The sequence below is a fragment of the Rhinoraja longicauda genome, chromosome 26 (assembly GCF_053455715.1).
Source record: "Rhinoraja longicauda isolate Sanriku21f chromosome 26, sRhiLon1.1, whole genome shotgun sequence".
NCBI lineage: Eukaryota > Metazoa > Chordata > Chondrichthyes > Rajiformes > Arhynchobatidae > Rhinoraja > Rhinoraja longicauda.
In genome coordinates, this window is record NC_135978.1 from 9111540 (window position 1) to 9138975 (window position 27436).

The 27436-nt window shown below is 46.9% G+C and overlaps 1 protein-coding gene across 8 annotated transcripts in view; it reads left to right on the forward strand.

Annotated features, from left to right (window-relative positions):
- The window catches only part of auts2a (activator of transcription and developmental regulator AUTS2 a), a 1063027-nt gene that overhangs the window by 721023 nt on the left and 314568 nt on the right, over nucleotides 1-27436 (forward strand). For all 8 annotated transcript variants that reach the window (XM_078422734.1, XM_078422736.1, XM_078422739.1 and 5 more), the window contains one exon: nucleotides 11275-11304. In XM_078422734.1, the coding sequence (XP_078278860.1) occupies nucleotides 11275-11304 (30 nt within the window). The remainder of the gene's footprint in view (nucleotides 1-11274; nucleotides 11305-27436) is intronic.

Here is a 27436-nt window from a genome sequence, read left to right on the forward strand (position 1 = left end):
GATTAAGAGACAAGGAGATATTTATGGAAATTTAGTTTAGTGTAGTTTAGAGACACAGCGCGGAAACAGGCCCTTCGGCCCACCGAGTCCGCGCCGACCAGCGATCACTGCACTCTAACACTATCCTACACACACTGGGGATAATTTTACCAAGCCAATTAGCCTGCAAACCTGTAGGCCTTTGGAGTGTGGGAGGAAACTGGAGCACCCAAAGAAAACCCATGCAGGTCACGGGGAGAACGTACAAACTCCGTACATACAGCACCTGTAGTCAGCATCGAACCTGTGTTTTTTGGGCGCTGCAAGGCAGCAACTCTACTGCTGTACCACCGTGCCACCCTTACCTTTCTGTTTTTCAAAGACCACTAAATATGTGAGACTTCACGTGTGTAGAAACACAGATTTTGAGGACAAGAGATGAGATTTGTTGAAATACAGCAGCACTGCCATTAAAAATTAACGCGTGTGAGAACGGAAGCTTAATTTGGCAAGTTCACTGAAGTGCAGTAAGTTATTCGGCAGGTTCACATAAGTACTGTAACATAAAGCCTCGCCATGTGTTTGAAATGCAGTTCATTGGTGAAACTCCAGAGAATTTTTCATAACAATGCAGAATAACAATGTTCTCATTTCCATATTTAATTGTTGTTGTTGATTTAATTTTAATAGCGGTGGGCATTGGTGTGAAATTCCGATGTTAAAACTGATCTCTCCATTGTGAAGTACTGGCTTTGCTAATTTGCTACAATGCAAGATGTATTTAAAGTCTCATTTCATTGGCAGTCCACTATTAACTGGTATTGTTAGGAGCTGCATTGATATAAAATTAATGCAGACTTTGCATGCAATTTCATTCCTGCTCAACTTGTGTGTCTTTGTTTAGCTAATGCTCAGTTGGTTGACTTCAAACAGTTCAATCCACTCCAGAAACAAACAAAAAAAGAACTGATGGGAATTCTTCGTCTGTCGCTGAAAACACATTTGGCTTTCGACAGAAGTCTCGCCACAATTTGTGAGTCATTAAGAATGTTAACGGCGGCGTTCCTGCCATCCGAATATGGTGTCCGGTTCACAGCTAGCTGTGTCTAGTTCTTCCATGCTCGGGGAAACAAGGCCCAGACTCTTGAAAAAATGGCGTTGACTTCATCCAAATGTCAATTCCTTCTCTCTCCTTCACTGCAGTGTGATCTTTTTCTTTCCCCCTCCCTCCCTCCCTCCCTCCCTTCCTTCCTCCCTGAACAAACCTGTCTTCAGACAGAGCAGCTTTATTGAACTTGCCTTCTCCAAATGAGCCCAATTGACTGAGTTGAAATGGATTCAGAGTGCCTGGGTCTGGCCTTCAGTTGCAATCCTTCAAAGCTCAGGGCGAGCGTTCGATGTGGTTTCCTTTCTTCCGCTCGTTGGTGAAAGCGTGACTGCAATCGCTGTCTTTTCCCCTCGCTTTGCGCGGCGCCTCATTTAAGGACACCTAAGGAATGACAGCTGTGTGTACAAGAACTGAAAGAGTGCAGTTGATTAAATCATCATCAAGTCAGGACTGCAAAAAGTCAATTCTGCTTCCCGTCTTCAATGATCTCCTTTTATCTTAAAGTAATGAGGGATGGCACTTTTGCATCAAGCTGTCTGCCGCCTTCCATTAACATACCCCATCTGCCTCACTAGCCAGAGGGAAGTCATTTCTGTGTGTTCGCATGGAGGCAATCAAAGCAATTTGGCACAAAGGGAAGGGAACAGCCAATTTTTAATGGATCGCAGCGTCATTGAGGAGATTTATCTGTCTAAAATATACAGTTTGCTTTGTGGAATAAAAAAGCACTTTCCGTGAAATTGCATGAATAAGACACTATTCGATGGAGAAAAAAAAAACCAACATTTGGCCAGATGTGTTGCAGTTTATTGTGGGCATGCATGCATTGACGACTGACAAAGCAAATTGAATAAAAGAAACATATCGTTCTACAGGTTTTCACCAAAATTACGTTCAGCACAAATTAATTCAGCTATGTTTACAATTTGCAACTTGTGACTTCTTGTGCACTTCCTGAAAGCCAGGCCACATAGAACGCAATTGGAAACGCATGCTCGATTAAGATGCCTTCTTGAACACCTGCCCTGCTCCCCTCTGCCTTCTTAACTTCATCCTCAGGAGGGAAGATTTGGAGCGGAAACAGGAGGAGAAATGGAAAGATTAGCGAAATCCACAAACGGAAAAATTTAGAGTGAAGTCATAACGACAATGCTGCCCTTGAAACCATGAGAGGCCTGGATTCCACTAGTGGGAGCGTCTAGGACTAGTGGGCGAGTCTAGGACCAGAGACCAGAGCCTCGGAATGAAAGGATGTACCTTTAAAAAGGAGATGAGGAGGAATTTATTTTGTCAGAGGGTGGTGAATCTGTGGAATTCATTGCCACAGTTGGGTGTGGAGGCTAAGTGAATGGCTATTTTTATGAAGGAGATTGACAGATTCTTGATTAGTGCTGGTGTCAGAGGTTATGGGGACAATGGGGGTTGAGAGTGAAAGATAGATCAGCTGTGATTGAATGGTGGAGTAGACTCGATGGACCAAATGGCCTAATTATGCTCCTGTCACTTACGAACTGATATAATTTCCCTGCACTTCCTGCTCCCCAACCTCCCTTTGAAGTCCTTGGAGCCATACAGACATAGGACCACATGTTGGGGGATTGGAAGAAGGGTAATGGGGTTCGAGGGAGGGGAGGTGCAAGAGGGAAAGGAGTGTTCAGTGGTGGGAGAGAGGCTGAAGGAGATAGATGTTTAGTTTAGAGATACAGCATGGAGACAGGCCCTTTGGCCCACCAATTCCATGCCGACCAGCGACCCCACAAACTAACACTATCCGACACACACCAGGGACAATTTACCAAGCCAATTAAACATACAGAATAATGAAAGGCATAGATAGAGTGGATGTGGAAAGGACGTTTCCACTGGTGGGAGAGTCTAAGACCAGAGGTCACAGCCTCAGAATTGAAGGGCGCTCTTTTAGAAAGGAGGTGAGGAGGAACTTCTTCAGTCAGAGGGTAGTTAATCTGTGGAACTCCGTGAATATTTTTAAGGCAGAGATAGACAAGTTCTTGATTTGAATGGGTGTCAAGGGTTGTGGGGAGAAGGCAGGAAAATTGAATTAGGTGGCAGAGATCAGCCATGATTGAATGGCGGAGTAGACGTGATGGGCCAAATGGCCTAATTCTACTCCTATAACTTGTCGAACCCGTACCATCTTTGGAGAGTTGTGCTCGCAGATTTCTAATCGTTCCTTTCCATTTTAATTCGCAGTCAGCAGTTGAGGTGGTAAAATTTCTTGAGTCCTCACATTTCTGTAGTTGCCTCGGATTCAAGCTTGACTCTTCCATTTGTTCTTACTTTTGAACAATGGCAATTTCAGTCATTGAGTATGTTCATAGATTCCTGAGAAAGCGATTGCACTTTGTGGCGAGTGGGCATTTAATTGTGCTTACTGAGGAGCAGCATGCAGCCATTGCATGTTTATAGATTATTGATGGGATAATCATTAGATGACGCTGCATCTGAAGCGGTACCTTGCTCCACGAGGCTCGTTCATAATGGCCATTCTGAATGTGAAAATGTTTTATGTAGGGCAATTAATATTTCCAATGTGAAAAAAATCCACTGACAAAAAAGCGCAGGGAACATATTAATCTCAACACGAACGTAAGGAGAGAGAGGGGGGAGAATACCAAGGATTGTGGACGGCACGGTGGCACAGCGGCAGAGTTGTTGCCTTGCAGCGACCGGGGTTCGACCTTGACCACGGGTGCTTGTCTGTGTGGGGTTCGAACGCTCTCCCCGCGACCTGCGTGGGTTTTCTCCAGGAGCTCCGGTTTCCTCCCACACTCCCAAAGACATACAGGTTTGTCGGCCAGTTGTAAATTGTCCCCACTGTGTGCAGGATAGTGTTAGTGTGCGGGAATTGCTGGTGAGAGGGCCGAATGGCCTGATTCGGGCAGTATCTCCAAACTAAACTAATGCATGGAGACTGTACAAGTGAAAAAGACATTATGTGTACTGCTCCTGCCTATAATTTTGCACTCAGGCCCCAGACAGGCAACCTTTTGAAGCGTTTGGCACGATTTGTTTTATTGTCTTTACATAATGTATGAGCTGCTGGTGATCATTCATCTCTGTGAAGCGCTGGCACGTTGAACTCTTGAGGGGGACGGCATTGTAAATTCGATGGCACGCTCCTGGTGAGTGAAGCGCTCCTGTGCCAGCGATTGAGCCGGTGCTTCGGAGCCCACCGAGTCAATAGGCACAACATGCTGGAGTGGCTCAGTGGGACAGGCGGCATCACTGGAGAGAAGGAATGGGTGACGTTTCGGACCGAGGCCCTTCTGAAGGGTCTCGACCCGAAACGTCACCCATTCCTTCTCTCCAGTGATGCCGCCTGTCCCGCTGAGTTACTCCAGCATGTTGTGTCCATCTTCGGTTTAAACCAGCACCTGCAGTTCCTTCCCACTCAGAGGGTTTTGTCGGCTGCCCTTCATGCGATGATGGTGGCGGCCAGCTCGCAGCTTGCACCGAAGATAGACGCAGAAATGCTGGGGTAACTCGGGCGGGTCAGGCGGCATCTCTGGAGAGAAGCAACGGGTGACGTTTCGGGTCGAGACCATTCTCCAGATCAAATCCTAGCTGAAAACATATTGCTTTCTTCTCATTAATAGGCCTTTGTGGACCCTTCTTCACACTAAGAGTCAGGGGAGTGGGAGACATAGAGATATGGAAGGGAAAGGTGTGACAACAACAGATCAAAGGGGCCGATGCTCAAGGGAGATGTAGAATGGTTCATTGTTAGCTGAGAGAAAGGTGATAATGGGGCATACAATCAGTAAAATCTCATCAGGAGGACAGTGAAACTAGTCGGAGAACTAGGATGGGGGAGGGATGGAAAGTAAGGGTTACTTGAAGTTAGAAAAATCAATATTCATACAGCAGGTAGGCACAAAATGCTGGAGTAACTCAGCGGGACAGGCAGCATCTCTGAAGGGAAGGAATGGGCGACATTTCGGGTCGAGACCCTTCTTCAGACCGAGACTTATTCAGTCTGAAGAGGGGTCTCGATCTCGAAACTTCACCCATCCCTTCTCTCCAGAGATGCTGCCTGTCCCGCTGAGTTACTCCAACATTTTGTGTCTATCTTCGATTTGGACCAGCATCTGCTGTTCTTTACTCCACACATTGACACCGCAGGTTTGTAAGCTGCCCAAGCGAAATATGAGGTGTTCCTCCAACTTGCGTTGGGCCTCACTCACTCTGACAGTGGAGGAGACCCAGGACAGAAAGGCCGGAGTTCCAGCCTGCTCACACCATGGCCCAGGAACAGGTACTCCCTGACTGGCCAGGTTGCTTTGTTCTGGGAATTGAAGCTGTTTCTTGCAGGAATTGAAGCAATCAAAAATTCTAATCCAAGACTAATAACATGACGGGCTGAAGCTCTGTAGCGCAGCGGTAGAGTTGCTGCCTCACAGCGCCAGAGATCCGTCAGGGTTCGACCCTGACTGTGGGGGCGCTCTGTACAGAGTTTGTACGTTCTCCCCGTGACCGCGTGGGTTTTCTTCGGGTGCTTCGGTTTCCTTCCACACTCCAAAGACGTGCAGGTAAGAATAGAAAGGCAGATTATTATCTGAATGGTGTCAAGTTAGGAGGAGGGGGAGTTCAACGAGATCTGGGTGTCCTAGTGCATCAGTCAATGAAAGGAAGCATGCAGGTACAGCAGGCAGTGAAGAAAGCCAATGGAATGTTGGCCTTCATAACAAGAGGAGTTGAGTATAGGAGCAAAGAGGTCCTTCTACAGTTGTACCGAGCCCTGGTGAGACCGCACCTGGAGTACTGTGTGCAGTTTTGGTCTCCAAATTTGAGGAAGGATATTCTTGCTATGGAGGGCGTGCAGCGTAGGTTCACTAGGTTAATTCCCGGAATGGCGGGACTGTCGTATGTTGAAAGGCTGGAGCGATTGGGCTTGTATACACTGGAATTTAGAAGGATGAGGGGGGATCTTATTGAAACATATAAGATAATTAGGGGATTGGACACATTAGAGGCAGGAAACATGTTCCCAATGTTGGGGGAGTCCAGAACAAGGGGCCACAGTTTAAGAATAAGGGGTAGGCCATTTAGAACGGAGATGAGGAAGAACATTTTCAGTCAGAGAGTGGTGAAGGTGTGGAATTCTCTGCCTCAGAAGGCAGTGGAGGCCAGTTCGTTGGATGCTTTCAAGAGAGAGCTGGATAGAGCTCTTAAGGATAGCGGAGTGAGGGGGTATGGGGAGAAGGCAGGAACGGGGTACTGACTGAGAGTGATCAGCCATGATCGCATTGAATGGCGGTGCTGGCTCGAAGGGCTGAATGGCCTACTCCTGCACCTATTGTCTATTGTCTATTGTTTGTGGGTCAATTGGCTTTGGTGCAAAAAATTGTAAATTGTCCCTAGTGTGTGTGGAATAGTGCTCGTGTAAGGGGGGTCGCTGGTCGGCTTGTGAACTGGGTGGCCTGAAAGGCCTGTTTACCTACTTTATCAAAAAATAATCAAAACAAAATATGCAAAAGAACAATTTGCACCTGCTTCTGAGAAACAGAACTGTAAATGGCAAACATTAAAGGTTGAATTGTTCTATACGTTTTATCTTTTTTGTCCAATAATGTATGAATGAGCCACACATCATACATTGAAGTTTAAAGATTATCCTTCAAATGTAGAATTGAAAACTATATGTTGTGACACCTTATTAGACTTTTAAAATCAGAATAAATGTTCGAATTATACTTTTAACAAACCCTTGGCTAGCCTCATTGCCTGCGTTGAGTGAATACACATTCCAGTCAGACTAACTTCTTGGGTAGTTTATTCAAGAGTCAAGGGTGTTTTATTGTCACATGTACTGAGAATGGAATAATGAAATTCTTGCTTGCACACAGTATTACAGGCCTGTGAACACAATGCTCACAGATAACATGTCGTAAACAAAAACAACATTAGCAAAGGGCCATCCAAGTTCCCCATTTTTGATAACTAGTTCGAAAAATATTCCTGCTGTGTTCGGTGCTAGATGTTGAAACAACCGTCCTCCATGTTTAAACAGCTTGGCCAGCTCCTCTCCTTTGCTAATATCCTTTTTTCTCCTTTTCATCGCCAGTCTTTTTCACTTACTTTACCCATCTGCCTTACCCCGTTACCTATAGGAGTTATCACTTTGTCCCGCCCTGCTTTTCTTTTCTAGCTTTCTCCCCCCACTCCACTAGGAGAAATGTCACAACCTGAAATGCCACCTGTCCATTCCATCCACTGCCTGACCTGCTTAGTTACTCCAGCACTATGTGTTTTGATCAAGACACCAGCACCTGCAGTTCCTTGATTTATTCACAAAATGCTGGAGTAACTCAGCAGGTCAGGCAGCATCTCGGGAGAGAAGGAATTGGGTGACGTTTCGGGTCCAGCATTTTGTGAATAAATCGATTTGTACCAGCATCTGCAGTTATTTTCTTATACTACCTGCAGTTCCTTGTGTCGCTTCAGAATTGCCCTTGTAGATCAATGAAAAACCTTCAAAGGTTTAGCAACACCTCACTAATTGAGAAGATAGACACAGCAAGCTGGAGTAACTCAGCGGGACAGGCAGCATCTCTGGAGAGAAGGAATGGGTGATGTTTTAGGTCGAAGACGTCACCCATTCCTTCTCTCCAGGGATGCCACCCGTCCCGCTGAGTTACTCCAGCGCTTGTTGTGTCTATCTTCGGTTTAAACCAGCATCTGCAGTTCCATCCCTCACTAATTCAGGTTCTTCTGCCAATTTCAGTTTGGCTTTGATACTATTGACCACCGTTAAATATCAAACAATGACACAGTCCATGCTTATGCTATAGGATTTTGAGGAAATAAGTAGTGTGTGTCAGATATTGTAAGTGTGCGGGGATCGCTGGTCGGAGTGGGCTCAGCAGGCCGAAGGGCTACTCTAAACTAAACTAAAAAAGTAATAAAGTAATATTTTAAAGTAATAATTTTAAGTCCTAAAATCTTATTACATGAGCATGGATAGAAAAGGTTGAGAGGGATTTGGGCCAAACGGGAGCAAATGGGACTAGCTCAGATATGGCATCTTGGTCAGCATTGGACATGTTGGGCCGAAGGGCCTGTTTCTGTGCTGTACGACTCTTAAGATTTGTCCCTGCAGTTTTATCCTGCAAATACTTGGCTGTAAAAAAAAAAATCATCGTGGCAGAATGATTGTTTAGTGATGCAAGGGATGTTCGGACAGGTGATGATTTATGGGTTCCCTTGCCTATAAAATCAGATTTGCTCTTTCAGTTTCTTCATTAGTAGGGGGAGGACCATTGTATGGTCTATTAAGCAGTCCTTGCATTTTCTTTCTGAGCGGATGGAGGATAATGAACGGTGTGAACCTCATGGCTATTGACACTTGGAACATCATATGTCATCATATATTGTGTCAATCCAGCGGGAATAATATGATTCTTGATTACATTTCCATGTCATCTCCTTGTATATGCACCCTGCGTTATGAGCAATGATCTATAATGTATCTTGCGCTGTGTATATCTTCATTAACTCAATAAACAACTTAATTAAAAAGTCAATTGGACTTGCCTCGTAAATATGCCACTATTCTTCTGTAAATGCAGACGTCCCGGCTTCCGAGGATGGATTCTCAGTCCGCTTCATTGATTTACATCTCAAATAATGACTTGGAAACGTTAATTTATGGCCGCAGATTGTCATTCCGAGGCACGGCAGAGGTGCAGAGTCTAAATTCTCTCTGTGCACGGACAACTAACTTTTACGAACTATTACATTTCTGTCAGAAGAAATAAGCGAATGCATCAAGAAAATCTTTCCAAGCAGTGATCATATTTGCAGTAAACTGGCCTTCCTATTCAGTGACTTTCCCTTCCAACCATGGAAGACCCACGAGTTGACCCACGAGTTGACGTTCTCCCTAATTTTTCAGAGATATTACGATATTTCCTTTACGCTGAAATAGGGTGCCTTCATTTTTGCACTTTGCAAGACCATTTGATATCTTCAGAATGTTCCACACTATTCTCGGGTAAATTGAGAATCCCATTGTCAAAAGTCTGGACAATGCCAACAACTCTTTGAGTGCATCGTTTGTGAATCTGTAAATTATGAATCAGGATGCCACACTTGACCTCGACTCGTGTAGGAAGGAACTGCGGATGCTGGTTCAAACGCTGCTATTGAGGGCGTGCAGCGTAGGTTCACTAGGTTAATTCCCGGAATGGCGGGACTGTCGTATGTTGAAAGGCTGGAGCAATTAGGCTTGTATGCACTGGAATTTAGAAGGATGAGGGGGGATCTTATTGAAACATATAAGGTAATTAGGGGATTGGACACATTAGAGGCAGGAAACATGTTCCCAATGTTGGGGGAGTCCAGAACAAGGGGCCACAGTTTAAGTATAAGGGGTAGGCCATTTAGAACGGAGATGAGGAAGAACTTTTTCAGTCAGAGAGTGGTGAAGGTGTGGAATTCTCTGCCTCAGAAGGCAGTGGAGGCCAGTTCGTTGGATGCTTTCAAGAGAGAGCTGGATAGAGCTCTTAAGGATAGCGGAGTGAGGGGGTAAGGGGAGAAGGCGGGAACGAGGTACTGATTGAGAGTGATCAGCCATGATCGCATTGAATGGCGGTGCTGGCTCGAAGGGCTGAATGGCCTACTCCTGCACCTATTGTCTATTGTCTATAAACCGAAGACAGACACCAAATGCTGGAGTAACTCAGGTTGCATCTGCGGGGAAAAGGAATCGGTGAGGTTTCGGGTCGGAACCCTTCTTCAGATTGCAACCATCTTTCAGACTGAAGAAGGGTTCCGACCCAAAACGCCACCTATTTATTTTCACCTAAACCTTTCCTCCTTCTTTTATGAAGCCCCAGAAAGTCTGACAATTTGGACCAAAGCTCTAATGTCTCCTGTTGGGGCTCACCATTAAGATTTATGCTTACCAGTGTTCCGAATAAATACATTGGAGCATTTTGCTGCTTGAAAAACATGAGGGAAAAGGAAGGCGATGTTGTTGTTTGGTGTGGTGTTAATTAATGATGATTATAACTAGTTAATTTAGGTCCCTACGGCCAAGATTGTGTCTGTTCTCTTCTGTAGTGCAGAGTCGGTCAAAATTCTACCCCTTTCACCAAACAAACGCAAATGACTTATTTTAGGGTGGATGTCAATCTTGCTTTCATCTCTGGGAACAAAATAAGAAGTGCTAATCATCTCTCCATTTGTCTGTGCAAGAAAGAACTGCAGATGCTGGTTTACACCAAAGAAAGATACAAAGTATTGGAGTAACTCAGCAGGTCAGGCAGCATCTCTGGAGAAAAGGAGTAGGTGATGTTTCGGGTCGAGACCCTTCATCAGTCTCTCATTTCCTTTTCCCCTGACTCTCAGTCTGCAGAAGGGTCTCGACCCAAAATGTCACCTATTCCTTTTCTCCAGAGTGCTGCCTGACCCGCTGAGTTACTCCAGCATTCTGTGTTTACCTCCATTAGTCTATTTGGGATTGGGACTTCTTCTGATGTTTATTTGGGCTATTAAAGAGAGTGCTGCTTGAGTGACTCAGATGTCAAAGGGGTTTCTCAGTTCAATCACAAAGAATGGAGCAATTCTCACCAATATATAATGTGCACCGCCAATTGATTTGTTTTAAATCAAGTTAATCTAATCTTGGGTTATTTAAAATAAATATACAGCTCATGGCTCTCACATATTACTTTTGATCTGTGCTTATGATTGCACTGGAAATATCTCTGCTGAGTTCTTTATTATTTTGCTGTAATCAATTATATGATGTGTGCTTGAATGTACATCTTCTGGTTTAATATGTGTTTTATGAAAGGAAAATGCTCAGTGCTCATTAATTTCACACCTAAAATCACCCAACTGAGGACAAGGGAAATGGCTGACGAAGTTTTGGTCCATCTTGCTCAATAATGTTGCTGAAAGTCATTAGCTTGTGGCAGCTTTAGGACGCGCTTCACTGGCACTTTGGGAGCGAGTTATTTTTAATCACTGTTCTGATTAGCTTTCATTAATGCCAGTATCTTTGCAACTAACCCGAGTTTTGCTTGTTGCTTCTTTCAAGTTCCAGTGCTGGAGGAAAGAAAGCTGGGCAATGCTGATTAACTCTTTCTTTAAAAAGGATCAAACATTTCGCCCGCCTGTTTTTTCCTAACACGTTTTTTTTTTCTCTTTCCTTGTTTCAGTGTGACAGTGACAGCGACCCGGATGAGAAGGTAAGATTGCTTTGGTTCTGGTGTTAACTGTTATGCTGGCAATGTTTTAACAGTTTGAGAACCCCATTCACATGAACCATGGTTATGTATTGAAACCGAGGTGTGAATCTTTTTCTGTGTGTGTTGAGAAGAAAATTGGCATGAAAGAACGTAGTCACTGATCAACTCTACACAATCTTGGTTTCTTGAGAGAGAGAGAGAGAGAGAGAGAGAGAGAGAGAGAGAGAGAGAGAGAGAGAGAGAGAGAGAGAGAGAGAGAGAGAGAGAGAGAGAGAGAGAGAGAGAGAGAGAGAGAGAGAGAGAGAGAGAGAGAGAGAGAGAGAGAGAGAGAGAGAGAGAGAGAGAGAGAGAGAGAGAGAGAGAGAGAGAGAGAGAGAGAGAGAGAGAACATGGCTTTCAGAATTGATTGGTTGTTGTCTGGCAGGTTCAATGAAGTGCAGTTGTCATTGACTGCTGATCTTTGATATGGATGCAGCCACACTTCTGAAACACATCCTGCAAAACGCGTGATTTGCTTGTGATGATGTTCTGCCGGCTTCATCTTCTCGTACCTGGGCCAGTCTGAACGAAATATCACAGAAACGAAAGAAAGATCACGTTTTGAAAATAAATAAATCAATGGGTTGTGTGATATTGTGGCCTGGGATGGATTCTTGAAAAAGTAATCACAATTAATACTTGAAACCAAGCAAGTTGAAAATTGGTTATACTTATCACTTTGCTTGCAATCAATTTGAATTGGAAATGTTCAGGGATTGTAAGATTCTGTTCATTTAATAGTGATAATTGCATCTTGTACAGTGATCTAAATGAGTTTGGGGACGAGCTGCTGATTTGATGTCATTTCTGCTGTGGATGGCTGTAGGCCTAGTTACATTGAGATTACCCCCACCTTGTCTGCTTCATTAGTGGCCGTGGGGAAAAGCAGCAATGGCCAGCATGAGTTTACTTAATGAGAATATCTAATTAAGTGAATTAATTCTGCTCACTGTCACACGGTGGGGTTTTGTTTGCACGGTTTTTCTCAGCCTATCTTCTCGGTCTGAATACGGTTCATCTCCATTTTGGATAGGACCACATTGCAATATTATCGGGCATCTGTCTTTACTTTAATAATGAATCGCTGTACTGAATAGCCTACACTTGTGGAACTGCGTCTGACTTGTACTTAATTCTACCGGTTCGGCCGGTTTGGAGACAAGCTCCTGGAGTCCTCCAGTGCCCAAGAAGACTTGTTTGCATCTAATTACACGCGACGTTCTTTGAATTAGGTACTCGGCAAAGGGAACCCACAGATGTCCCCCGAATGTTTCAATTAATCACGTTGAGTAAGAACCAGATTAATCTGCGGGATGACAGTTCAAAGCTGAGTTTGAGGTGCCTGAGAAGTATTTGAACATAAAGGCGTGCCCTAAATTGTGAATTCAGTTTTGAGGTGACCCGACATCATCAGACGCCAGAGCGACATGAATTAGATGGCTTCCTAGGTTCATGGAACCTGGGAATTAATGAGTCCCTTGAGGACCAGGCCAGGGTCTCGCTGGTAACATTTTGATCTGAAGTTAAAGCTAATTGCCTGGAGCTCTGAAGGCATTAATTTTAAGCTTTACATTGCTGCGGAATCATTCCCCCCTTTCAGAGCAGGAATATGTATCGTGCTATTTTGTGTCGCAGAATTGTCACAGGGTAACAGGTGACTAACAATGTATATTTGATCCCCCACTCCCCACTCCCCCAATGGCTCAATTAGTCGGAACTGTTCCATGGGAGGCCAGACTCAACGCATTGCAAGCTCTCGGGCTGGTTTCGTGATTAGTGCTAAGTTAGCTCTTCCTCCTAGGCCTGGCTGCAGAGGTGCTGCAGGCAAACTCAACCCCCCGCGAGATGAGAGGACAGAATAATCAGTCTGCCTTTCCCAAATCTAATTATCGACTGGGTTACTCCTGCCGGATACTGGAGGTTTTGGCCCAAGTCTTACTGCCGTCGAGCCGTGGAAACAGGCCCACACCGACCAACATCACCCGCCTGCCTGCATTTGCCCCACATCCTTCTGAAACTCTCTTATCCATGTACCTGTCTAAATGTTTCTGAAACGTTGCGATAGGATCTGCCTCAACTACCTCCTCCGGCAGTTCGTTCCATACACCTACCACCCTTTGTGTAAAAAAAAATTACCCCTCAGGTTCCTATTAAATCTCCGCTCACCGTAAACCCTCCTGCATCTGTTTTCCAGCATTGTCTTCCATAATCTCGCCAGACCTGCCATGGACGGCCAGACTCGATCTCCCAGTGGCTTGGTTTGAGTGTCGGTCGGGCTAGCGTGCATGGGCTGTTGTAGCCTGACCCCCGTGAATGCCCACTGCCAGCGTCTGCAGTGCACATCGAGGGAAGTCAAGGTTTAAGAGTTGAGCGTATGTCGTAGAATCATGAAGTCACCGAGGTGCACGGCCCAGAAGCAGGCCCTTCAGCCCACCGCATGCAAGGTGACTGGTGCTCCCGTCTGCTCTAATCCCATTTACCTGCATGAGTTCTGCACCCTTCTGTCCTGACCTGCAGTTGGTTGTTGGCATCTGTCCACATTAGCAAACAAATACTTTGTTGAAAAAGTCCAGACCACGCGTTAGTTCCCACATATCATCCAGCCCTCGTTTACGTGCTGCACGTTCACGAGTGAGGTTTAGAGTGAAAGGATAGTTTTTACTGTTTGTCCTTTCATGACTTGGTTGGATATGTTGACACAAATGTTCATTCGGTATTGGTTTTGGTCTGTCACGTGAAATCTAATAAGGCGGAAATCTGTGGGATGTGGCATTGAAAATGCAAAACCTGACGCTGAGACTCTGTGGGATGCAACGTCGCGGATACACTGGAATTTAGAAGGATGAGAGGGGATCTTATCGAAACATATAAGATTATTAAGGGGTTGGACACGTTAGAGGCAGTAAACATGTTCCCAATGTTGGAGGAGACCAGAACAAGGGGCCACAGTTTAAGAATAAGGGGTAGGCCATTTAAAACGGAGATGAGGAAAAACTTTTTCAGTCAGAGAGTTGTGAATCTGTGGAATTCTCTGCCTCAGAGGGCAGTGGAGGCCAATTCTCTGAATGCATTCAAGAGCGAGCTAGATAGAACTCTTAAGGATAGCGGAGTCAGGGGGTATGAGGAGAAGGCAGGAACGGGGTACTGATTGAGAATGATCAGCCATGATCACATTGAATGGCGGTGCTGCTTCGAAGGGCCGAATGGCCTCCTCCTGCACCTATTGTCTATTGGATCAGTAATCGTGCAGTTTGGTTTGGAGTGCAGAGGTCAGGAGAGGGGCAAACAGTATTGTGCAGGGTGTAGGATGGAAATGCCGATGCTGGTTTAAACCGAAGATAGACACAAAAAGCTGGAGTAGACAGCATCCCTGGAGCAAAGGATTCGGTGACGTTTCGGGTCGAGACCCTTCTGCAGACTGAGAGTCAGGGCAAGAAAGGGAAATGAGAGATGTGAACGGGTGAAATAGAGAGATGGAGAACAAATGAATGAAAGACATGCAGAAAAGTAACGATGCTAAAGGAAGCTTTATGAAACTCAATGAAGCAGACAATGAAACTCACCAGGACGACAGTGAAACTAGAACGACGACGGGGTGGGGGAGGGACGGAGAGAGAGGGGAGGCAAGGGTTGCCTGAAGTTAGAGAAGTCAATGTTCATACCTCTGGGTTAGAAACATAGAAACATAGAAAATAGGTGCAGGAGTAGGCCATTCGGCCCTTCGAGCCTGCACCGCCATTCAATATGATCATGGCTGATCATCCAGCTCAGTATCCCGTACCTGCCTTCTCTCCATACCCCCTGATCCCTTTAGCCACAAGGGCCACATCTAACTCCCTCTTAAATATAGCCAATGAACTGGCCTCAACTACTTTCTGTGGCAGAGAATTCCACAGACTCACCACTCTCTGTGTGAAGAAATGTTTTCTCATCTCGGTCCTAAAAGACTTCCCCCTTATCCTTAAGCTGTGACCCCTGGTTCTGGACTTCCCCAACATCGGGAACAATCTTCCCGCATCTAGCCTCTCCAACCCCTTAAGAATTTTATATGTTTCAATCAGTCTTCTAAATTCTAGCGAGTAAGGGTTGAAAGCAGCCCAAGCGAAACATGAGATGCTGTTCCTGCAATTTAAGTTTGACCTCACTCTGAGAATGGAGGAGGCCCAGGACAGAAGGTTCAGTGTGTGAATGGGAAGGGGAATCCAATTGTTCGGCAACCGGGAGATCAGGTGGGCCCAGGCAGACTGAGGGAAGGTGTTCAGCGAAACGATCGCTCAGTCTGCGTAGTGGCAGTAAGTGTGCAGTGTACTGAAGGGGCTGATGTGGAAGATGAGTGGTTCAGCAGAGACTGGCCAGCGGTGCACTGCATATCGTATGGACTATCCAGGAATTTGCAGGATGTGGCCTAGTCTTCCCAGCTGTGCACGGGACACGATGTGCAGTCGTCAGGAATGTGCGGGAACTGCCAGGAATCTGCTCTTGAAGGACGAAGCCGGTGCTCTGAGAAAACAGAATCCAGCAAGCAAAGTGAACAATCTGTGGAAAACTGTCGGATGAAACAGCCAGGGTTGAAAATGTAATAATGCCTGGAATGCAGGAGGTCGCCAGAAACCTGTTGAATTTACCAAGGGCCGAGCCAAAAGAAAATAAAATAGAGCATGCAAGAGTGGAAGTGTCTGTAAAATGTGCCAGGAATTTATCAGAGACACTAATTAATTCGTCGGCACAAGTGTTGATAATATTGAATGCTGTGGATGTTTGAATCAGTGCTTGCGGCAGCAAACGTCATTTACCAGAGCACATGTGGGAAGCATGGTCATGAAAGTTCAGCGCAGACAGTTGGTTTGCCTCCAGGAGTTTTGTTTTTTCAGGATTCTGCGGGAATTTTAGATTGATCTCCTCGGACACCGCTCCAAGCTACCCGGGAGAAACTTCAGAGAAACAATCCGAAACGTTTGTGTGCTTCTGCATTATTCTTGTGCACTTTGGTGTGCTTGTAAATCTATCGCAGATGGGGGGGGGGAATGGGAGCTGACTCGTTTACTTGAGTTTAGAGATACAGCGTGGAAACAGGCCCTTCGGCCCACCGGGTCCCGTGCCGACCAGCGATCCACGCCCACACCATCCTCCACACTCTAGGGCCAAATTACACTTATACCAGGCCAATTAACCTACAAGCTCTTGGAGGCACGTCTTTGGAGTGTGGGAGGAAACCGAAGATCTCGGAGGAAACCCACGCAGGTCACGGGGAGAACGTACAAACTCCGTACAGACAGCACCTGCAGTTGGGATCGAACCCGGGTCTCTGGCGCTTCAAGCGCTGTAAGGCAGCGGCTCTACCGCAGCGCCACCGTGCCGCCCTTTATGGGGAGGGAGGGAGGGAAACAGACGAGAGGAGGGGAGGGAAGAGAAGAGGAGAGGAGATGAGGTTTCAGTCCAGCCCTTCATCCAGTCAGACTTGGCAAGGCTGCTTCAACTTTACTTTAATAGATGGAAATTCGTGCGAGGTCCACCAACACCGACAGCGTGAATTAATGAAACCGCTCCTCCAGGATCAGCAGCAGCTGGTTTTATAATTTCATAAATGAAAATCTAAATCCTGTCAAACTATGGCTGGAGTCATGCCAACCATTCACATTTCATAAGGACAGTCAGTCAATGCTTGCTAACAACATCCAGTCCACAGGGTCCAACTTTCACTCTTGTCTTGAAATGCAACTTAAAGGTCCAAGTCTGCTCTGTGCTTAACGTACACTATCATATTAATTAATCCCAAGGCTAGTTAGGCCCTTTGTCTACCTCTCCCAAGGCTAGTTAGGCCCTTTGTCTCCCTCTCCCTCTCCCTCTCCCTCTCCCTCTCCCTCTCCCTCTCCCTCTCCCTCTCCCTCTCCCTCTCCCTCTCCCTCTCCCTCTCCCTCTCCCTCTCCCTCTCCCTCTCCCTCTCCCTCTCCCTCTCCCTCTCCCTCTCCCTCTCCCTCTCCCTCTCCCTCTCCCTCTCCCTCTCCCTCTCCCTCTCCCTCTCCCTCTCCCTCTCCCTCTCCCTCTCCCTCTCCCTCTCCCTCTCCCTCTCCCTCTCCCTCTCCCTCTCCCTCTCCCTCTCCCTCTCCCTCTCCCTCTCCCTCTCCCTCTCTCCCTCTCCCTCTCCCTCTCCCTCTCCCTCTCCCCCTCCCCCTCCCCCTCCCTCTCCCTCTCCCCCTCTCCCTCCCTCCCTACGCAGGTCACGGGGAGAACGTAAAAACTCCGTGCAGACAGCACATGTAGTCGGGGTCGAACCCGGGTCTCCGGCGCTGCATTCGCTGTAAGGCAGCAACTCTACCGCTGCGCCACCGTGACCGCCCGTACATGTGAATTTTGTCGTGGCTTTTGAGGGAAGTGTTGTGGGACTGGGCGCATCAAACCTTGTTGACAGACAGTGTTTCAAAGGTGATTCTTCCTTGCTCACAACAGCAAGTAATAATCCCAGGCGAGTCGTGTTACTTCCATTCCAGTGAGATTAGCCGTGATCCACTGTGATGAGACCTGATCCTCATGCTCCCCTGCCTCAGCCTTGTCCATGTATCACCCCTGCTTGTTGCTGAGCTGTGATTTGTTCAGGAGCAACACACTGTCCATCATCAATCCCCTTTCTGCTCAGCGTAGGGCAGAGATTATTCCCTGATGCACGGCAGCGTCTGATAGGAGTCAGTAGAGAAGAATCAGTAAAAATAAAAACCTTAGGGCAGCACGGTGGCTCAGCGGTAGAGTTGCCGCCTTCCAGCCCTTGCAGCACCGGAGACCCGGGTTCGATCCCGACTACGGGTGCTGTCTCAATGGAGTTTGTACGTTCTCCCCGTGGGGTTCCTCCGTGATCTCCGGTTTCCTCCCATTGCTCCAAAGACGTACTGGTCTGTCGGTAAATTGGCTTGGTATAAGGTTCTTGTAAACCCAAGGTTTGTGATTAGTAAAGGTTGAGAGGGAAAAATAGGTCAGCCATGATTGAACGGCGGAGTAAACTCGTTGGGCTGAATGGCCTAATCCTGCTCCGATGTCTAATGGTCTTATGGCCACCCGAAATCCTTGGTAGACATGTGGGCCTTTCCTTTGCATCCAATGTCCAACTGAAACAGTTAAATTGATCTATTTTGCAGCATTTCTCTCTACAAGAGCTCGCATGCACTAAATTGAGAAAAGTGCTGTATCAGTGGCTTTCTGCTGCCTTAAGCTAAGGCAGACATGTCATTTTAGTAAGCTGGTAATGATGCAAATGTTGCATTTGTAGCATTTGTGGCAGTGTGCAACAGTGAACCAATGTTCTTCTATATTTAAAACTCTGAGCACAGATTGTCGGAATCTGGGACTAATCTCCACTGTAAGCAGAGTCCCCTGGAGAATTGTGTTCCTAAATTCCTCTGCAGCAATTTCAATTTGTAGAGTTTTTTTACTTCACTCGTTTAGCTTTGCTGCAAAATAATGACACTGTTCGAGTCCAAACCTCCCTTCGCGATTACCTCCTCCACGGCCAACAATGGACCATTGTGGGCTCCACCTATCCTTGGTCATCGGTGTCGGCTCGGATTTGTTCCGAACCTTTTCATGCCTCTAGTTTCCCTCTTCCTCCCCCCCCCCCCCCCCACCCCTTTGACTCTCAGTTTGAAGTAAGGGTCTCGACCCAAAAACGCCACCTATTCCTCTCGTCCAGAGACGTTGCCTGACCATCTGAGTTACTCCATCGCTTTGATGTCTGTCTTCCAAATTATGAATTTGGGTAGAAGTAAGAACACTTTAAAGGAAAGACTGTTTCCCACACACACATTTGTGAAGTTTTTTGACCCTGAAGGTGGGATGCAGGGGAGCAGAGAGAAGACAATAAAATGAAGACCATTGAGTCATGTTGCCAGTGCAGGGCTAATGGCGGAGAGGTGACACTGGAACGCTAACAGGGTTGGGCAGGTGCTGATAATGGAGCAGCAGTGTGGTAATGGAAAGGTATAGTTGTACAGGGAATGGAGCAGTTATGTGCAGTAATGAAGGGGTAATAAAGTCATGGAGTCATACAGCGTGGAAACAGGCCCTTCAGCCGAAGCTGCCCACACCGACCTACATGCCCCGTCCATCTACACTAGTCCTACAAGCCAGAACAGGCCGCCATTACTGATCTCAACCTAGAGTGGAGCAACCCTGTCATTGTGGATAATTTTTCAGCATGGGTGGAACCTCAGTTTAGTTTAGTTCAGAGATACAGCATGGTAACAGGCCCTTCGGCCCACCGTCACCGTGCCGACCAGCGATCCCCGCACATTAACACTATCCTACACACATAACTAGGGACAATTTACATTCACAGCAAGTGAATTAACCTACAAATCCGTACGTCTTTGGAGTGCGGGAGGAAGCCGAAGATCTCGGAGAAAACCCACCCGGTCACGGGGAGAACGTACAAACTCCATACAGACGGCGCCCGTCGTCAGGATTGAAGCCGGGTCTCTGTAAGGCAGCAGCTCTACCGCTTTCTAATCTCAGAAACCGGACCCCAGCCGGTTTGCTGACTCTCCATGTGAAATTAGGAAGTCATTGAGTGTATTCGATGCAGCAAAGGCTCAGACCCAGACAGGTCGGAATTAAGAATGAACTCCCCTCATAGTAGAGACATCCTTTGTGTATTGACTTTCAGGGGGGACGTTGCTGGCACAAAGACAAGAAACAGAGCTGTTATTTCCCCAAGTCACCACACAACTTTCCAACCCTCTGAGTGCAGGCTTCCACGAAGAATAATAATTTGGGAGAGAGCAACACTTAAATAGAATGATACGATACGATTGAACTTTATTTATCCCAGGAGGGAAATTGATCTGCCAACAGTCATAAAACACAACAGTTTACAACTTTTACCAAATTACAATTAACCTACAAACCTGTATGTTTTTGGAGCCTGGGGGAAACCAGAGCACCCAGAGAAAGCCCACGCAGGACACAGAGAGAACGTACAAACCCCGTGCAGCCATAGAGAGCAACCATGGCCAGGATTGAACCAGGGACTCTGGCGCTGTAAGGCAGCAACTCTACCGCTGCCCCACCGGGCAGATTCAAGTAGATTTTGCAAGAGGCCTGTGATTTATTGTACATAAATAACACATCGCAGAGGAAAATAACATAATCCAGTGTAAAGCTTTCTGTGTTGTGAACATAGTGATAAATTAAAGCAGAAAGCATTTTGCTAGCACTGTTCATGTTGCATTAAATTTACCGACGTTCTCAAATGAAGCAGCGGATTGACCCCGGAAGGCCAGAGGAGAAACAGTCAGTGCCAGAATGGGTTTAATGGGTGACATCATGAAACGCCAACTACATTTGCAAATTTTTTTTTTTTATCAAGTGATCCTCTCTCTCCCACTTTTCTTTATGTTTCTTCCATTACTTCTCATCTTGTATAAATGATACCTTATCGCCACATGTACCGAGGTACAGTGAAATGCTTTGTGTTGCGTACAACGCCAGTAGTACACAATTGTCGCCATGTTTTGGCGCCTACAAGAGTACAGAACAGTCCCATCTTTACTGTTCAGTTTAGTTTATTGTCATGTGTTCCGAGGTGCAGTGAAAAGCTTTTGTTGCGTGCTCACCAGCCAGCGGAAAGACAATACATAATTACAATCGAACCATTTGCAGTGTACAGATACATGGTAAGGGAATAATGTTTAGTGCAAGGTAAAGCCAGCAAAGTCTGGTCAAAGATAGTCCCAATGTCCCTGGTGAGGTAGTTCACCACTGCTCTCTGGTTGCGGTTGGATGGTTCAGTTGCCTGATAACAGCTGGGAAGAATCGGTCCCTGAATCTTGATGTGTACAGATTGCTGCCACAAATGGTGGCAACAGACCTCCCTCCCTCCCTCCCTCCCTCCCTCCCTCCCTCCCTCCCTCCCTCCCTCCCTCCCTCCCTCCCTCCCTCCCTCCCTCCCTCCCTCCCTCCCTCCCTCCCTCCCTCCCTCCCTCCCTCCCTCCCTCCCTCCCTCCCTCCCTCCCTCCCTCCCTCCCTCCCTCCCTCCCTCCCTCCCTCCCTCCCTCCCTCCCTCCCTCCCTCCCTCCCTCCCTCCCTCCCTCCCTCCCTCCCTCCCTCCCTCCCTCCCACCCTCCCTCCCTCCCTCCCCTCCCCGCCCCTCCCCTCCCCTCCCCTCCCATCTTCCCTCCCTCCCTCACACCCTCCCTCCCTCACACCCTCCCTCCCTTCCCTCCCTCCCACCTTCCCTCCCTCCCTCCCCCACTGGCTCCCCCACTCCCCTCCCCCCTGGCAAGACCCCCATTCTCGGCGCTCCTTTCCCGCCGCGTCCCCCATTGTTCCATTTGATCTCGGTGGTCCCCCCTCACCCCCTGTTGGGTCCCCCCATGGTTCTCAGCGGCCCCTCTCCCATTGCTGTCGGCCCCTCCCCTGCAAAGTCCCACCATTCTTCTAGGAGGTCCACCTCTCTCGATACACCCACAAAATCACTTGTGATTCGAGTAGCTAACGACGGCACTGCTGGAGTCTTGGACAGCTGACCAGCTAACTGGACCTGCTTTGCTCTCATCTGACGCACACACTTGAGGATGTTCACACAAGCACCCACTTCCCATCAGTGGTCTTAGCTCACTGTTTCAACTGGGAAAACACAGTCTATTTTTCCTTTCATTCCCTTTTATTGATTCAGAGCTGAATTAACTTGAAGCAGACCGTGGATCGATTCCTGGACCCCTCTGCTACCCACACATCAGGAATGTTGCAAATATTATCGATTGAACCATTGGAAAGGATAATGCCTGAACCCTACATTCTCTGTCTGATTTCCATCTGTCCTTATTAAAGTTCTCAGTAAATAATAACTGTCCCTTTCGGGGTGGCACAGTGGCGCAGTGGTAGAGTTGCTGCCTTACAGCGAATGCAGCGCCGGAGAACCGGGTTCGATCGTCGCTACGGGCGCTGTCTGTACGGGGTTTGTTCGTTCTCCCCGTGACCTGCGTGGGTTTTCTCCGAGGTCTTCGGTTTCCTGCCACACTCAAAAGACGTACAGTTAGGTAGGTTAATTGGCTTGGTAAATGTACCTAGTGGGTATAGGATGGTGTTAATGTGCGGGGATCGCTGGTTGGCGCGGACCCGGTGGACTGAAAGGGCCTGTTTCCACGCTGTATCTCTCAATAGTCAATAGTCGTTTATTTGTCACATACACATAAATGTGTAGTGAAATGAAAAATTACCCGCAGTTCAACAATAAGACTAATAAAAATAATCAATAAAAATGCAATAACACGTACAATAATAAACTAACACCCAAACAAAAGAAACATCCATCACAGTGAGTCTCCTCCAGTCCCCTCCTCACTGTGATGGAAGGCCACAATGTCTTTTTCTCTTCCCTGCCGTCTTCTCCCGCAGTCAGGCTGTTGTCATTGCCACGTCGGGGCGGTCGGGGCTCCCGACATTGAAGCCCCCGCCGGGCGGAGAAAAATCCCGCGGCCTATTTCAGGCCGCTCCGGGCAGAGACGGTCCGCGGCGAGCCGACCCAAGCCCCGCGATTCGGGGCGGGCGAAGACGCTGCCGCTGCCGGAGCTCCCGATGTCGGCCCCCACCCAGGGGCCTGCGGGCTTCTCCCCCCCCCCCCCCCACATAACACACAAAAACAACAAAAAACACAAAAGACAAACGGACTGCAGGCAAGCCGCAGCTGTGAGGGCACCGCTGGCTCCTGAGATCTAAACTAAACTATACTAAATCAAGGCAAAGAGGTGGGATTACGGAGTTTACAGGCATGTGAAATGGTTAGAGGAGATTGATACATATAAGATGCTCACATTTGAGAAATGGGGAATTTTGGAGCAAGGTAAGGTGTGATGTTTGATAGATTGTGTGGGGTGGGAGGACCCATTGCTCCTCCCATGCAGCGGGTGGCGCTGCATAGGACAAAGGGAGATGTTTTGTACATAGTTACCTTGGCTGTACACAGTGTGTGAGTGTGCAGTCAGATCGTGGGGTGGCAGCCATTTTAGTTGTCTTGCTGCCAGCATTAAGTTACTGTAATAAAGAAGGGTCTCGACCCGAAACGTCACCGATTCCTTCTCTCCTGAGATGCTGCCTGACCTGCTGAGTTACTCCAGCATTTTGTGAATTAAAAAAAACTGGGTGTATGACTTGGGATGACCTTGGGACAATGTTGCATTCAACAGTGCTGGCCCAGTTCAAAATGGCTGCCTTCAATAAAGGACATTCTGTGAGCCACAGTCACGTGTGAAGGATATTTTTTTTGCAGCAAACATCCAAGAAGACGCACAGAGCCTCTTGCCCAGAGTGGGGGAATTGAGAACCAGAGGGCACTGGTTTAAGGTGAGGGGGGAAAAGAATTAATAGGAATCTGAGGGGGTAACCTTTTCACATAAAGGGTGGTGGGTGTATGGAACAAGCTGCCGGAGGAGGTAGTTGCGGCAGGGACTATCGCAACGTTTGAGGAGCAATTAAACAGGTACATGGATAGGACAGGTTTAGAGGGATATGGGCCAAATGCAAGCAAGTGGGACTAGTGCAGATGGGACATGTTGGCCGGTGTGGGCAAGTTGGGCCGAAGGGCCTGTTTCCACACTGTCTCACTCTTTGACTCTATGGCCCTCAGTGTAGATGGGACATGTTGGCCGGTGTGGGCAAGTTGGGCCGAAGGGCCTGTTTCCACACTGTATCACTCTATGACTCAATGACCCTAAGTGTAGATGGGACATGTTGGCCGGTGTGGGCAAGTTGGGCTGAAGGGCCTGTTTCCACACTGTATCACTCTATGACTCTGTGACTCTCTAAGTTGAACTCTGAGGAACTTGATTTATACAAGCAAAGTTAAGATGCAGTAATGGAAAGGTGGCATGGTTAGTATCCTGAGAATAAGTGAACCAGCCTGTCACGGAAAGCGATGATTAAAGCTGGTTAAGCCAAATTGCAGCCACTTTACCTCCCAAAAGTGTCCCAACAAAAATACATTATGGTAAAAGCTTGGAAATCGGCCTAAAGAAAAAAAAAAAATGTTTTAAATTCGCTTTTAATAAATTGCCCAGATTTACTGCTACCATGTGTGTTCTCAACATTAAGCAATGGGATTTAATGGGATGGAGCTTTACTGTTGCACAAAGACTTCTAAATTAAACTTGACAATCACAGGAATTGACTGTGCCACTGCGTCTGAGGGATGCAGATTTAATGGTCCATTATCGAAGTGCTGTTCATATTTAAAGTGTAAAGGGACTCCAAGACCCATAAACGCAGTCAAATGCAGAATTTTCGACTGTCAACAGGACCATACATTGTGTGGATCGACCACAGGGGACACCGAGGCAATCTTTATGATGGGAACATTTTGTACTTCAAGGCACATTTTTTTTTTGTTGTAACTTAAGGAGTCTGAACAGCTGTGTGCCATAAATAAAGATGAATAATTAGAATTAATAATCAGTTGCACATTTTGTGTTGGTTTCTTAGGGTGGTTGGGGGCTTGGGCTAGTGTTAACCAGACTGTTTATTCAGCTGTCATTTTAGGCTGTAATCTGCAAATATATGTGACATCAAGCACTTTGCAAATCCCAAATGATTGCTACTCTATCTTCGGAGAGTAATGGGAATTTCGAACGAGGGCTTTTGTGCGAAAATGCTCACCAAAGATTGGCACTGAGCGCAGATCTGACACGGTTGATTATTCTCATCTGGCCACGGAACTCTGATGCATTCGGGCAACGGACCAGAGCAAAATCCCACCAAGTCCTGTCAAGAATAATTCTGGGACTATTCTCCAAAATGCTGCTTGTGAAATAGTGATCTTCGCTGTTGAAAATGTTACACGTATGTTGATAGAGTGAATCTCTCCCTGGACATTACCAGCTACTTACAGTTGGCTTAAGAGTCTCCAGAATGTGGAGAGAAACATTGTTCAGGGTTTTGGCTCCTGAACACTGTCTATTTATTTCCATTCACAAGGGTGTGATGATACCATAGGTCTTACTCTCAGTTCTGTAACTGTCTGCTTTTCCATCCAAAACCGCTGTTCAGCGTTGTGCATGAAATATAGTCACTTGAGTAAAATGTTCTGGTTGCTCTCAGAAGAAACATGTCATTGGATTACCTATAACAAAAGGACAGAAAATTGAGCTAGAAAGAGAGAAATAATGGGTATTCCTGGACTATACCTACTCATAACTCTGTTTCATGTAACTGCATTAGGGTGTCAAAACCTTACAACAAATCCTGGGAAATAGTGGTGGCACGGTGGCGCAGCGGTAGAGTTGCTGCCTTACAGCGAATGCAGCGCCGGAGACTCAGGTTCGATCCTGACTATGGGCGCCGTCTGTACGGAGTTTGTACGTTCTCCCCGTGACCTGCGTGGGTTTTCGCCGAGATCTTCGGTTTCCTCCCACACTCCAAAGACGTACAGGTTTGTAGGTTAATTGGCTGGGCAAATGTAAAAGAATTGTCCCTAGTGGGTGTAGGATAGTGTTAATGTGCGGGGATCGCTGGGCGGTGCGGACCCGGTGGGCCGAAGGGCCTGTTTCTGCGCTGTATCTCTAAATCTAAAGATCTAAAAAATCTGACTACGGGTGCTGTCTGTACCGGGTTTGTAAGTTGTCCCCCTGACTGCGTGGGGGTTTTCCTCCCACTCGCTCCGGTTTCCTCCCACACTCCAAAGACGTACAGGTTTGCAGGTTAATTTGGCTTCCAGTAAAAAATATATACTTGGTGGGCCGAAGGGCCTGCTTCCTTCAGCACTGTCTCTGTAAACTAAGAAAAAACTAAACGGAACTAATTTTTGAAAGTTACAACTCTCCTTCATTTGGTTTCTCTAAGAGACAATGAGCAAACTTGTGCCGCTCACAGTAAAAGAGTATCCTTGAATGATGGCGGACGTTTGAAAGGCTTACTCCTGTTTACATTGATTAGACATCAGATACATGAAGTACAAACATATCTGACTTTACTGAGAAGATATAAATGACCACGTGCCCACTCCAGATGCATGCGGGTGCTGTTTTCGCTTGTAAATGTTAAACAGAGTTGGGTGGGCAGATTCATGCCAGTTTAACTCTCTGGCTAATCCCTGAAGGGGAGCGACGTTTTGATGCATGGAGTTGTCTACCTTCTGACACCGTGAACCTGTCATGAAGAATACTGGGTGCTCTGACTGAGTGGAATTCAAGATGGCATCTGCTTACGTGAGTTTGAAGCGCGTCCTTTGGACTTGATCAGCGTTTCAAAAAGTTTTCCTTAATCATTGAAGCATATGTGGCTTGGTATGAAGACAAATGGTGCTGGTTTGATATTCTTGAAGTCAGGAAATGAAGAAAGTGCTCTCCTGAGGAATGGCATTCTGCTTCGTTTAGATGATCGACGTCGGCATGTTTCCCCGATAAGAACACTTGCTCGGCTCTCGTTTTCCTCTGTAAAGAACAGTCATGTCTGTCGGCTTGTCGACACGTGCATTATCCTTGTCATTTTGTACAAAGTGACCCGTGGGATCGGGTACTCAGGTGAGACATGTTAATGGGCTGGTGGGTGACAGGTAAAGCATATGCTATTAAACTAGGATGTTTATTAGTCTTTGTCTGGCTTATACATGAAGGAGTTGCTGCCATTACAAGGTCCTTTGCTTGTTTTGTGTGTGCCACATGTAATGATTTTTGTACTGTTGCCGGGCAGGGTTATCCATTTTGGATTTACAAACATTTCATGAAACTAAACAAAAGTCACAAAGTGCTGGAGTAACTCTGGGGCATTAGGTCATAAGGAACAGGAGTAAAATCAGGCCGTTTGGCTCATCAAGTCTACTCCGCCATTCAATCATGGCTGATCTAAAGAAGGATCTCGACCCGAAACGTCACCCATTCCTTCTCTCCCGAGATGCTGCCTGACCTGCTGAGTTACTCCAGCATTTTGGGAATAAATCGATTTGTACCAGCATCTGCAGTTGTTTTCTTATATGGCTGATCTATCTCTCCCTCCCAACCCCATTCTCCTGCCTTCACGGTGCCACAGCGGTAGAGTTGCTGCCTCACAGTGCCAGAGACCCGGGTTCCATCCTAACCACGGGTGCCGTCTGTACGGAGTTTGTACGTTCTCCCCGTGA